This window comes from Solanum verrucosum, unplaced genomic scaffold (assembly GCF_900185275.1).
Source record: "Solanum verrucosum unplaced genomic scaffold, falcon-dt-bn FXZP01000053.1, whole genome shotgun sequence".
Lineage (NCBI taxonomy): Eukaryota > Viridiplantae > Streptophyta > Magnoliopsida > Solanales > Solanaceae > Solanum > Solanum verrucosum.
In genome coordinates this window covers 357,680-370,212 of record NW_026020152.1, presented here as the reverse complement: position 1 = coordinate 370,212, position 12,533 = coordinate 357,680, and the positions used below count along the sequence as shown (strand labels likewise).

Here is a 12,533-nt window from a genome sequence, read left to right as displayed (position 1 = left end):
AATTCAATTTAGAATTAAAAAAAAAAAAAATCTATCCACACTATGAATTATTTTGTTTAAAATCCATATAATCAAACTTGTCTGTAAGCTTTCAAATGCTTTCACACATTATTTCCATCTCACGTAAAGTAGACGTAAAATTAGTATTCCCTCCGTCTATTTTATGTGGTATTTTTTGAATTTCGAGATTCAAACAATCTATTTTTTATCGTAAGTTTTTCATAGATCTTTTAAACATTTTGAATTATCAATTATTGTGACTTATAGTATTTTTTACATAGTTTATAAATATATAAATTTCATTTTTAAAAAAATTGAAGATTTCATGTGCAAATTGACGATCAAACTTAAATTGTTTGACTCTAGAAAAAACAAAAAATGACATACAAATTTAGACAGAAGAAGCACATAAATTAAGTCATAATTTATACACATTTTATTTACCATGAACTAATTTACCTCATGTGCTATGAGAGACTCTTGTATTATATCCCTAATAAAAATGACTCTATATTTTATAAGTTCAAACTAGAAAAAATACTTATCATTCTACAACGATCCTTATCGATGGATAGCATTATTATTGTTTACTAGTACTACTAGTAGTTGTGATTTATCTAAAGCTAATTATATTACCTGTGAAGAAAGTCAATTTGAAATGTGAGAGTAACACATGTCACTTGTAAATTCAAATATATAAATGCATGACAGTAGTGTATTTACTGGCTACACTCTGTCTCTTTCGAATATACCATTAAAATCCCCTTTTTTCTTCCTATTCACAACTTTTTTTTTTTTTTTTTTTTACCGTGGTTTCCGGGCGTCGCTTTGCGAACCCGACTAGCTATACCCACCGGGTCCCGCTGTTTCAAGGCGGGTCCACCACGGTTAGTTCCACGGGGCCCTGGAGACGCGGCCGGTTTGTAATGCCTCCAGTGGCCCTGCTGGGGCTCGAACCGGCGACCTGAAGGACTTTGTCTCAGGCCTTTACCAGCTGAGCTACCCCTCAGGGTTCTATTCACAACTTACAAACTTTGTCCGTCTATATTTTAGTTGCCGTTCCACATGGAATTTGAAATTAGCTTTTGAATATGTAATTTCATATTATGAGAAAAAGAGTGTATTTGAATGTGTACATTTTTATTTGGATTGATTTTTAATCAAATCATGAATATATCGTATATTTCAAATGTGTTACCAATTCGCATTGACTAAGAATTCTTTGTTGAAAACCAACAATTTTAATAATCTATCTCCATCACGATGAAATTTCAAAAATTATTCGAACGTGTCGATCAAGACTATAAACTTGTTGAATACATTAATGTAACGCACATGGGGTCCAGAATATCTAAGGGCATCACAAACTTGTTATATATTGCCTCAAACTTCCGCAGCCTAAATGGTCATAGTCCCTCTAAGAAGCTGGCCGCGAATAGTGGCGGAGCCAAACTCCTTCGTCAAAAAATTAGATAAAAATAAATTTTTGATGTATATATATTATATATTGATACTTTTTATCTTCTACGCGATTTTACTTCTCTGTATTTTGATACTCCTTAGAAGAAGAGGTCCGTCAACGTTTGCAAGTCGTTGGCTGCTGGAAAAAACTTTAATAAAAAATGAAGAAAATTAAACCTTCTCCTACTTTTCTTTGGTGACTCATTTGTCATCTTTTGATTATTAATATAAAACAATAATTTCCAAACTTTATTTAGGAATATATATGAATTTGTATATTTCTTTTTTTTTAGTAAATAGGATTACGTATTGAATATTGAATTTTGGGTTTGGTAAATATTGAAAAATTCAAAAATGCAATACCTTATATTTATCCTTACTAAATAGTTCATATATCCAATATTAAGTTAAATACCCTACTAAATAGTGAAACAAAATTCAAGAAAGATTTTCAAATAAATGGAGTATTTATCATAATTCAAATAACACTCTTTTAGTCTCAGAATTTTTGTTAATTTCTCGAATGTTAATTTGATTAATTAATGAAATTATATAAAAAAAATTATTTACTTCATATCTAATTAGGATTTATAGTTATTTGTAAGGTTATTGAATTCCTGTGTAATTAGGACTTATAGTCAAAAAATTTGTAAAAATAGAGTTTCCTATTTCAAATTAAAGTAGGTTTTCTACCGTTATAAATAGGGTGTTTTCTGCCTATATTTTTTCATAATAACAAATTCTCTTGTCGGTAAAAAAAATTAATATAATTTTCTCTTATCAATTGACACGTTTCTAAGGTAATTGAAGTCAACAATACTATTACAAACTGTTTTTCGGTCCTTAAATATAAGTTTCGAGTTTTTTTATCTTAAATATACAAATTTAATTGGACTTTAATATAAATAACGAACATAAAATAGGTAAAAAAGATAAAGAAAAGAATAGTCTTTCTATAAATATATATCTCATCCCAATTTTCTTTCTCACTTCAAGAACTGTTTTTTTCCTCCTTCTTTCAGATCCATTGTTGCCATGGCAGGAGCTTCAGTGACACCAACGCCATTGCTGAAGGATGAGCTTGATATTGTGATACCCACAATCAGAAATCTTGATTTCTTGGAGATGTGGAGACCCTTTTTCCAGCCATATCATCTCATCATTGTTCAAGATGGTGACCCTTCAAAGACCATTAATGTCCCTGAAGGATTTGATTATGAGCTTTATAATCGTAATGATATTAACAGGATTCTTGGACCAAAGGCATCTTGTATCTCTTTTAAGGACTCTGCTTGTAGGTGCTTTGGGTATATGGTGTCTAAGAAGAAGTATATCTACACTATTGATGATGATTGCTTTGTGAGTATAAAGTCAATTTTGCATCTTTTTTTGTGGTTTATGAGGTTTTTGTGTTGTGGGGTTGGGAAAAATTGGATCTTGATGAGTTTTGGATGTGGGGTTACCTTTTACTTTGTGATTGCTTGGTTTTGCTTTGTGGATGTTGATAAAAATTGGATCTTGGTGTTTTATTGTCAACTTTTTGTGTTTTGAATTTGGTGCTGACTTGAGGTTTTGACTAGGGGTTTGAAAGAGTAAAAAAGTGTTGAATTATGTTAGCTGGTTTATGATTTGTTTTGGATCTGGTAAGTTTGTGTTTTTGTTTTATTTGGACTTCGGAGATCTGATTGAGGATCTTATGATCTGCAACTATATGGTGCTTGGAGATCCTTTGATAGCTTAAATGTCTTCTTTTGTTAAGTTGACATTGTTAGTTTATAGGACAATTTGTTTTATGATTTGCACCATCAAGACTTGTTTTTTTTGTTCTTGCATAGTTTTTAAAATAAAGGGACCTACTTGATCTTGATGTATGTGAGCTAGATCTTGCAGTGGCTTCATGTTTTCTTGGTTTATTGGCTTGTTTGTTTCATAATGTTTGAACTTTGAAGCTATGTGTAATGTAATTATGCTATATTACTGAATGATACACCTCCTTTTAGAATTGAGTGTTATTATGTGATGATCTTTGTTGATTGACTTTGTCCCATGCAATCATTGAACCCTTTTTAAAATAGTGCTTTCCTATCTAAGGGATGATGATTTACTAGTAAAAGGAAGTCTTCCATCTTAGGCCCATATATTTGGCTTGTGTCACACTTTTTTTACCAGTTTTTCCAATCACTGCTTACTCCATAGATGTGCCATCTGGTTTTTGGACCTTCTATCTAGAACAAGAACAGATTTTTGAGCTGCCTTCGTATGATTTTCCGACAATCCAACGAAGGGGTTCTATTGATCATGCATGAATCTCACTTCTTACTATGGTTCCAATGCCTTGATCTGATAGTTTATTTTGTCTATCATTCATTTAATCATATGTTGAACTCTTGTTGCTTGCTGATGTGCAGGTGGCCAAAGATCCATCTGGCAAAGACATCAATGCTCTTGAGCAGCACATAAAGAACCTGTTATGTCCTTCCACTCCACATTTCTTTAACACTCTGTATGATCCATACAGAGAAGGAGCAGATTTCGTTCGTGGATACCCTTTCAGTATGCGTGAGGGTGCTGCCACAGCTGTTTCTCATGGACTTTGGCTCAACATCCCCGACTATGATGCACCTACTCAACTTGTTAAGCCACGTGAGAGGAACACGAGGTATGAACTTTTCCCATAAATCAAATCTTTGAGCTTATTGAATTAGTTAACATTTCAACATCTGTACAATTTCCAGATATGTGGATGCTGTCATGACAATTCCTAAAGGCACTTTGTTCCCTATGTGTGGAATGAATTTGGCATTCGACCGTGAGCTGATTGGACCTGCAATGTACTTTGGCCTCATGGGTGATGGTCAGCCAATTGGTCGATACGACGATATGTGGGCTGGTTGGTGCATCAAGGTAAAAATATCCGTTCTTTCTGTCGTTGATGCATAGTAACTTCGAAAGTAAAACACATTTTCGTAGAATGAATGAATTCTAACATTGAGTCATCTGATTTATAGGTGATATGCGACCATTTGGGACTCGGTGTCAAGACTGGTTTACCCTACATATGGCACAGCAAAGCAAGCAACCCCTTTGTTAACCTTAAAAAGGAGTACAAAGGCATCTACTGGCAAGAAGAGATCATTCCATTTTTCCAGTCTGCAACTCTTCCAAAAGATTGCACAAGTGTTCAACAGTGCTATCTCGAGCTGTCGAAACAGGTCAAGGAGAAACTTTCCACTATAGACCCGTATTTCACCAAGCTAGCTGATGCCATGGTCACATGGATTGAAGCCTGGGATGAGCTCAATCCTACTGGGGAAGGTTTGGCTAAGCCTTCCATCTCGAACGGCCCGGGAAAATAGATTCCATTTAGCTTATGGTTCTTCCCTTTTTACAGTTTGAGTTGAGTTTGGAGACATTATTTATCTATTTACTTGTTTAATTTTTGTCTAGGATTTACTTTTATTGTAGACTACTATTTAATTTTCGAATTTAATTCCAAACTTTTGAGTTCAAATATTATATCTCCTTCATGTTCATCACTTTATTTGGTTTTTCTTCAAGTTGGAATGGTGGTCATACTTTTTGTGAATATTAGAATATGAATGTGTACTTTTTCTAGATTTGATTCATACTCCAATTTTTTTTTAAAATCACATAATATGACTAATTTATTTGAAATATACAATCAAATTTACAATAAAATAGTAATATAACAAATAGATAGTTATATAATGTCAGAGATCAAATCTTTAAAAATGAGTTATTACCTAATATTGCAAATATTTTCATTTTCGAAGTTGTGTTTGGTTATAATTTGTGTAAATAATATTTGATTGTTTGAAATTTGAAACGAACAAACATGAAATATAATTTAAATGGAATTGTTTTATAAAAATAAAAAATTTAAGAAAATTTGCAATAGCATTACAGATCATAAACTCTAGCCCATGGGCCTCTAATCATATCATAAATTGATACTCTAATAAGGACAAAACATAACATATGAGTCAATTGAGCCCATCTACATAATATATGGATCCACTAACACACTAGGGAAAATCACACAAATATGCTATACAAACATTAGAATTTTGTTAGAATCTAACTAATAAAGAGGTTAAAACAAATATTTGGTGATGACATCCAATTTTGTCTTAGTTTCTTGTCATAATTGGATTTTCCAAGTCTCTATATATGACTAGTCTTTTCTCTCATAGGAAAAAGTTTATAATTCTATCTATATAGAGGTTCATTACCTCTAACCTGACATCATTCACAACTCTAAGGGGTTTAAGAGTTTTGTTTAAGAGGAGAATTTGTTAGACACAAGTGTTACGTTAACACTTGCGTGAACCTCTTTCTATTTTGAGTGAATTTGTGAGGTTATTTCTCTCGATATTGTGTACTCTCTTTTATATAGTGGATTGTTGATCATCTCCTCTTCTGAATTAGGTCAATTGACTAAATCACGTTAGATGTCTGTGTCTCTTTTGATATATTTACTATTAATTTGATGAGCAATTATACGTAAAAGTCTCTCTTAACTAGGTATAAGTGAAGTCTTAAAGTCTTGAACAACTTAGAATGTTGCACTATCGACTTCATCAACGTCCATCGTTTTGTCAATTCGACCTGCTTGTTGACTCTGATTAGAATCATCAGAACATCACTAACTATTATTTTTATGAGGAGCACAATATCTATTTAACATAAGACTTCTATTCAATATTCAGTAGATTTGAGCAAATAAAAAATATCATATCATACATAATATTATAGTGCTTAAAATATATTATATAGTAATGTAGTAGCAAAGTGGAAGAGGAAGTAATTGAGTGTTATATGCAAAAGTGAGTAGTAACATGGGAAAAATAATGGAATTTATATGACATGATGATAATTTAGTTGTTGTGTCACCTTCTTGAAATACATTTTACCAAGTTGTAAGCAAGATCATTAAAGTGTGATTTTTCTTCTCTAAACTTTATTGAAAGCTCTCTTTGTCTGGTATTTTTGTACTCACTTGCAAATTAAAGATGTAGACAAAGAGAATAACAAAAAGTAAAATCAAAATTAATCACCTTATCTCCAAATGAAAGAATAAGTTGTATCATCAAAGCACGTGGTGCAGTGGATTGGATTGGAGATGCTTTTTCCTTAATTAGAGGTCTCGAGTTCAAGTTTCGAGTATACAAAAATCCTTGATAGGGTGCACTAAATTTTAATATTGAAACTCGAGGTTGACTGTGAAATTTCATATCAAATTTGGACATGTTTGAAGAAGGTTTGAACCAAATTTCATATTTCCCACTGTATTTTGTGTATATCTCCATATATAACACACCATATCTCCATTTTTTTTTTCTTGTGTATCATGTATAGATATCTATCCATGAAGAAATATGTGCGATATAAAAATGATATACACGGTATACAATAGATTATACACATATTGCAAAAATGAACGTGATATACACATATCACAAAGCAGTCCAAATCGCTTCTACTTTCTTTTATGCTCGATAAAAGTTGTATATATGTGCGTTTTATTGTCACTATAGTTAACTGCAAAAAGACATATATATATATATATATATATGTGTGTGTGTGTGTGTGTAAAATCCTAATCGATTTACTATAAAAATAAATATTTTCTACTTTCTTTTATGCTCGATAAAAGTTGTATATATGTGCGTTTTATTGTCACTATAGTTAACTGCAAAAAGACTTCGACTGTATTAAGATAAAAACAAAGTGGCCCATGCAAGTCTCGAACCTGCGACCTTCGCGCTCTAACCAACTGAGCTAATGGGCCAATTGTGCTGTGAACAGCTTTGATTTATATAACACAATAAACATTTCATTCTTCTAATTATTCACTAGTTTAGATATTTTTATTAATTTATTGGTGCTCCACTTTTTGTCACTCTCTTCTATCGGCTCCTTTACCACCTAGAGAGGTGTTTGGTTGCAAACAAGTTTTCTCATAAAATTAATTTTGGAATATGTTATTCTAATATATATATGAAATAACTTATTTCATCATTATGATAAAAATGGTGGAATAAATAATTCAAGAATTATTGAATACCTTCAATCAAACGAATAATAAACTAATGTACAATTATTATGAAATTATTATACCTTATATCGTAAACCAAACGATTCCTTATTGTATTATAGGCTCAATAAAAGTGTTAATTTCCCTTTATCTCACTATCCAAGAATGTTTTAAATTTGTACACAAAAACTAAAGATGACACTCGTTCCGTTTCTTTTTAGTTGTCATGTTTTCCTTTTTTGGAGTCAAATGATAAGAACTTTGACTAATATTTTACGATATATTTTTCATCATATGGATATGCAAAAAATTGTAGTTTATAGTACTTTTCATATAGTTTTTCATGAATATCCAATTTTTTAATTTAAAATATCGAATTAATATAATCTAATTTAACTTTAAAAATTAATCAATTGACTTTCAAAAAATGTAACATGATAACTAAAAAGAGACGGAGTAACAAATCTATATATGTTGCATCAAGTCCGACAGCTTCATGCAATTAATTAAAGTGCATTGCTATAATCAAGCATTGCATTTGTCTCCCATTAATTAAACATTATACAAAGTTGTTGTTGACTTAAAGCTCACTGAAAAAGATAGCTCATCTGCTATTTTGTTCCGTTCATATTTATTTATTTGTTCATATATTTAACTCGATGTAAATATAATAAATTAAAGGAAAAAAATTAAAATATGTCATTAAATTTTGAGAACAGACTTATCTATATCATCTGTTTAAAATTTAACTCATCTATGATATTACCATTTGAAAAAGGACTCATCCATGACATTATTTATTAACTAAATTAATCATCTAAATGTTGAGAAATAAATAATATACTAAATTACTAAAGGTAAAACAAATATAAAATGGTAAAAATAAATATGTTTAGTATAATAAACAAGTAAAAGTGAAAGAGCGACTATTTAATTTTGTGTCCCAAATTTTTTTGATTCATTAAAATTTTGAGAAGATGTTATACCTAAAGATGTAAAACGTTAGCTTTCAATTAATTTGACTTGTCTAAAGACATGACTCTATTTTAACAACTTTAGTACTTGACAAAAAAAATTTGAATTGGTTCTATTAGTCTATACTCTATTGTGTCCTTTGAACTAGTAGTTTTGAGTACAAGTCTAGACGTGTGGTTTATGTACCATACTAAACCGACAGGTCAGTTACATACCAACACATCCGATTCGTAGAAAAATTATATTATGTATATCAAAAACAATATTATATATATATAGGTTAAATTATTAGCAAAATTTTGACTACACTACTGAATAAAACATGTGGTTCAATCAACTCAAGATGGTTGGATATCGATTATGAATGCTAAGAATGTTTGGCAACATAACATGTTTGAAATTATTTTACTTATAATAAATATTTTTTAAGTTTAGAGTCGAAACTAAATACATCATTTATTTTGAAAAAGAAAAAATAGTTTTCATATTTTGTATGAAAGTACAAACGACATCTGCAAATATTTAAAAAGTTAATTAAAGCTTATGATGATGATGACTGTCTATATGTGATCTGTTATAAAGGGATTAGGTACTGTTGTTAAAGATTGCTGTCATTAATGATGGTTAAGAGATCCATGCTTATAGTACAAAAACGTGTCGATATTTTGTTTGTTTGATTTCCTACTTTGGGTTTTCACAGAGTGTGTTCTTTCCCTAACCTCTTTTTTTTTAACATTGGTAAGCAGTAATGACACTTTTTCACGAACTTAGTAAAATTAGGTTTTGGGCCTAACTTACACACTTAAGTTTTATAAGGAATTTATTTATCTTATTAATCATTAATATGAGATTTTTGTCATTGTTTAATATCCCACATCACGCTGTGTGCTGACTTAATATTGGTTGAGATGTGTCCTGTTCTGATACCATGTAAAAATAAATTTTGTGTCTAACTCAGACCCCAAAAGCTAAGTTAATTAAAGAAGGAGGATTGTTCAAGCCTAAGAAGTTCAACCATCTTATTAACTATCCAATTTTAATTATGGGGGCCTCACATTGGGTGAGATGGATCTTGTTGGTGATAAGAATGTGGTCATTATTGTGGTTATTGTGGTGTAACTCTTATAACCACTATTGTCATGATCTACCACTAATTCCACTCATTATTCTATACTTGATTATACCTTGTAACTTATGTAACATTTGAGCTATTCATTTACCCAATTTACTACCTCATAATCTTCCTATTCATTACAAGGAAAAATTCATCACCTATAAATAGTGTGGTTTTACTTTGTATTGGGAGAAGAGAAATAATGTAAGAAAAGAAAAGAAGTTTATATTGAGGTTAGTGTAGTGAAAGAAGGAGTTGAAACAAAGAAAAATATTCTAAGTCTTCAACTATATATAATCACTACATAAAAGAGAGTAATTATATGTTGAAGAAGGTATTTTGTTTGTGGAGCTTTGAATTCTTTAATTAAGCCGAAGTTGCTTGAGTTGTACGACGTTGTTGAGTTGTTGTATTATACTGGAGGGGACAGACCAAGAGTTATACTGCTGGATCGATGTAGATTATGAAGATCCTTAAAGAGAGCAAGATATCGTGCCTAAGCCTAAAAATTTGTTTATTCATTTTTGTCGTTTTATTTTCAACTGTAATATATTGTATTTGTGGTATAGTACACCAACAGATCATGCTATGATATCATGTAAAATTAGGTCTTTTGCCGAACTCTGACCCAAAAGCTAGATCAAAAGAAAAAGGATTGTCTAAGCTTTATAAGGAGTCCAACGATCTTATTAACCACCAATTTGGGACTTTTGTCAAACAAAAACAAATAGCACTCCATTTGGTTGAGTAGGGTGATAAGGACCACTAATTATTAGGATCTTCATGGATTTACAATTTACTCGAGGAAAGGAAAAAAAAAACATACACAATTAAGTTGGGGGGGGGGGGGGGGGGGAAGGGGGGAATTTATTCAAAAAGGAATCATTTATTTTATTTGCTTAGTTTGTATTTTGATGATGTAAGAAAAAGTCGAAGGAAATCATATTTATTGCTAATTGATGTAGTGAGATAGAATGAGAACCAACAAAAACATAAATATTCTTTAACTATCCCAAAGGTAACTAAGATACTGTGAATAAAAATAACATCTTTCAAAAGCAAGTTATTCTTTATTAAAACCATCTATAGTACTTATTCTTAAAATACTTTTTCATTATATTAAAATATATTTTCAATTTTGGATTATTTTTACTAAAATTATTAGTCTGCGTAAAAGTACCATATATACAATGCAAAACAAGAACTTTATAATTTTGGTCAATTTACCTTCTTCACAAATTGAATTTTATATATATATATATATATATATATTTACTTGTCATTTCTTATTTCAAGATGCAAAATTGTAGATTCTCGACCAAAAAGAAATAAGAGAATAGAATAATCCAATATTACTTACTCCATCTTTTTAGCAGAGAATATACCCAACTCCAAAAGAATGGACAATATGAATTTCACCCAAAAATAAATAACTAAATAAAATAATATATATATATATATATATATATATATATATATATATATATATAATATGGAAAATGTGAAAAGAGTCTTACCCTTTTTTGTGAATAACTTTGGTACTAGGGCTGGATTTTATTTAGGGAAACTTGTTTCTATTATTTGAGTTATGAAATAATGTTTTTATATGTCATATTTGTATGGAATATAATGTGTATAATGACTATGAAAATTAATATAAATTTGGTATTTATCGAATTTTATATTTTATTCAATAATTTTATTTAATTATGAAATGATTGTACTAACTGATATCTATAAATTGTATATTCAATTTACGGAATATTCCTTAGATTTTATATATATACTGTGTGGAATCGATTTGTAAAGTGATTTCTTATATATATGTCGTATTTCTATGGAATGTTTATAATGATTGTGGAAATTAGTTTATATACCATATGTTATACAAACATGTTTTAGTTTATGTATTGTGTATGATGACTCTAGTAATTGGTATGAAAATTGGTGCTCAACAAATTTTATGTATTTTATTAATTGCTTAAGTTTATGAAATGATTGTAGAAATTGATATCTAAGATTTGTGGTATTTAATGTATGAAATGTGATCACCAAATTTTATATGTTATTAATTATTTTAGTGTATGAAATAGATATACAAATCGATCTCTATGAATTGTAATATTCAATTTAGATGATACCAGTTAATTTGTATATCAATTCCCATACACTATGTGCTTTATTTTTTAAAATCAAAAATTTCTCTCATTTATCTCCGTGTTGAATCAAGATTGAATGATTACATTAACGTATATAGTTTATGTAATCACAAATCTTGATTTTAAATATTTCAATTGAAGTGAAATATTGTTTGATATGTATGGAGTAACATGACATATTCTTAGGTATCTAATATCAAAATATCCAACTCATGTAACAGAAACATGTGGGTATGTCCCCAAAAGATGCATAAGGGGGAGTGTGCTATGTCTTGTTTAAGGAAAAACAAACAATATTTAAGGTTGTTATACATTTAATTAGCACCAAATATTCTTGTACTCCTTGACTGCTAAATACTATTAAGTTTCAATTATATGTATTGACGGTGTAAAAAATATTTACACGATCAGATTATATTTTTAGTAAATATTGATTGATAATCTAGTATAAATACACTTACCTATTATTGATGGTGTAAAAAGATATTTATATTGTCTAGTGTGTGTATAATTTTGTGAAGAGTCCCATCTCGGTGGTTTAAGAAATGGTATTTACTATAATATGATCTAAACAATCGTTTCCTTATAAGTTCGCTTTTAGATTTGAGTTAGACACAAAAATTATTTCCCTACATAATATTAATGCACGATTCATTCCATTCTTGTTTTTCGATGTTAGACCTCCATACTAAAATTGTCCACGCACTATATGTCCAGTTCTAGCTAGAAGAAATGTGTGATCTCTTTAGTATAGTTTGAACATTCT

General features: G+C 29.9%; 2 protein-coding genes across 2 annotated transcripts in view; one reads left to right on the top strand and one right to left on the bottom strand.

Moving 5' to 3' along the window:
- Positions 1–12,533, bottom strand: part of LOC125828141 (uncharacterized) — a 192,665-nt gene that overhangs the window by 178,131 nt on the left and 2,001 nt on the right. The gene's annotated exons all lie outside the window — the stretch shown is intronic.
- On the top strand, positions 2,403–4,994 carry LOC125828160 (probable UDP-arabinopyranose mutase 2). The gene is given in 5 exon segments (XM_049507477.1): positions 2,403–2,820; positions 3,870–4,120; positions 4,197–4,365; positions 4,470–4,787; positions 4,789–4,994. Coding segments are annotated over 5 exon segments (1,131 nt in total). The 5' UTR covers positions 2,403–2,496; the 3' UTR covers positions 4,858–4,994.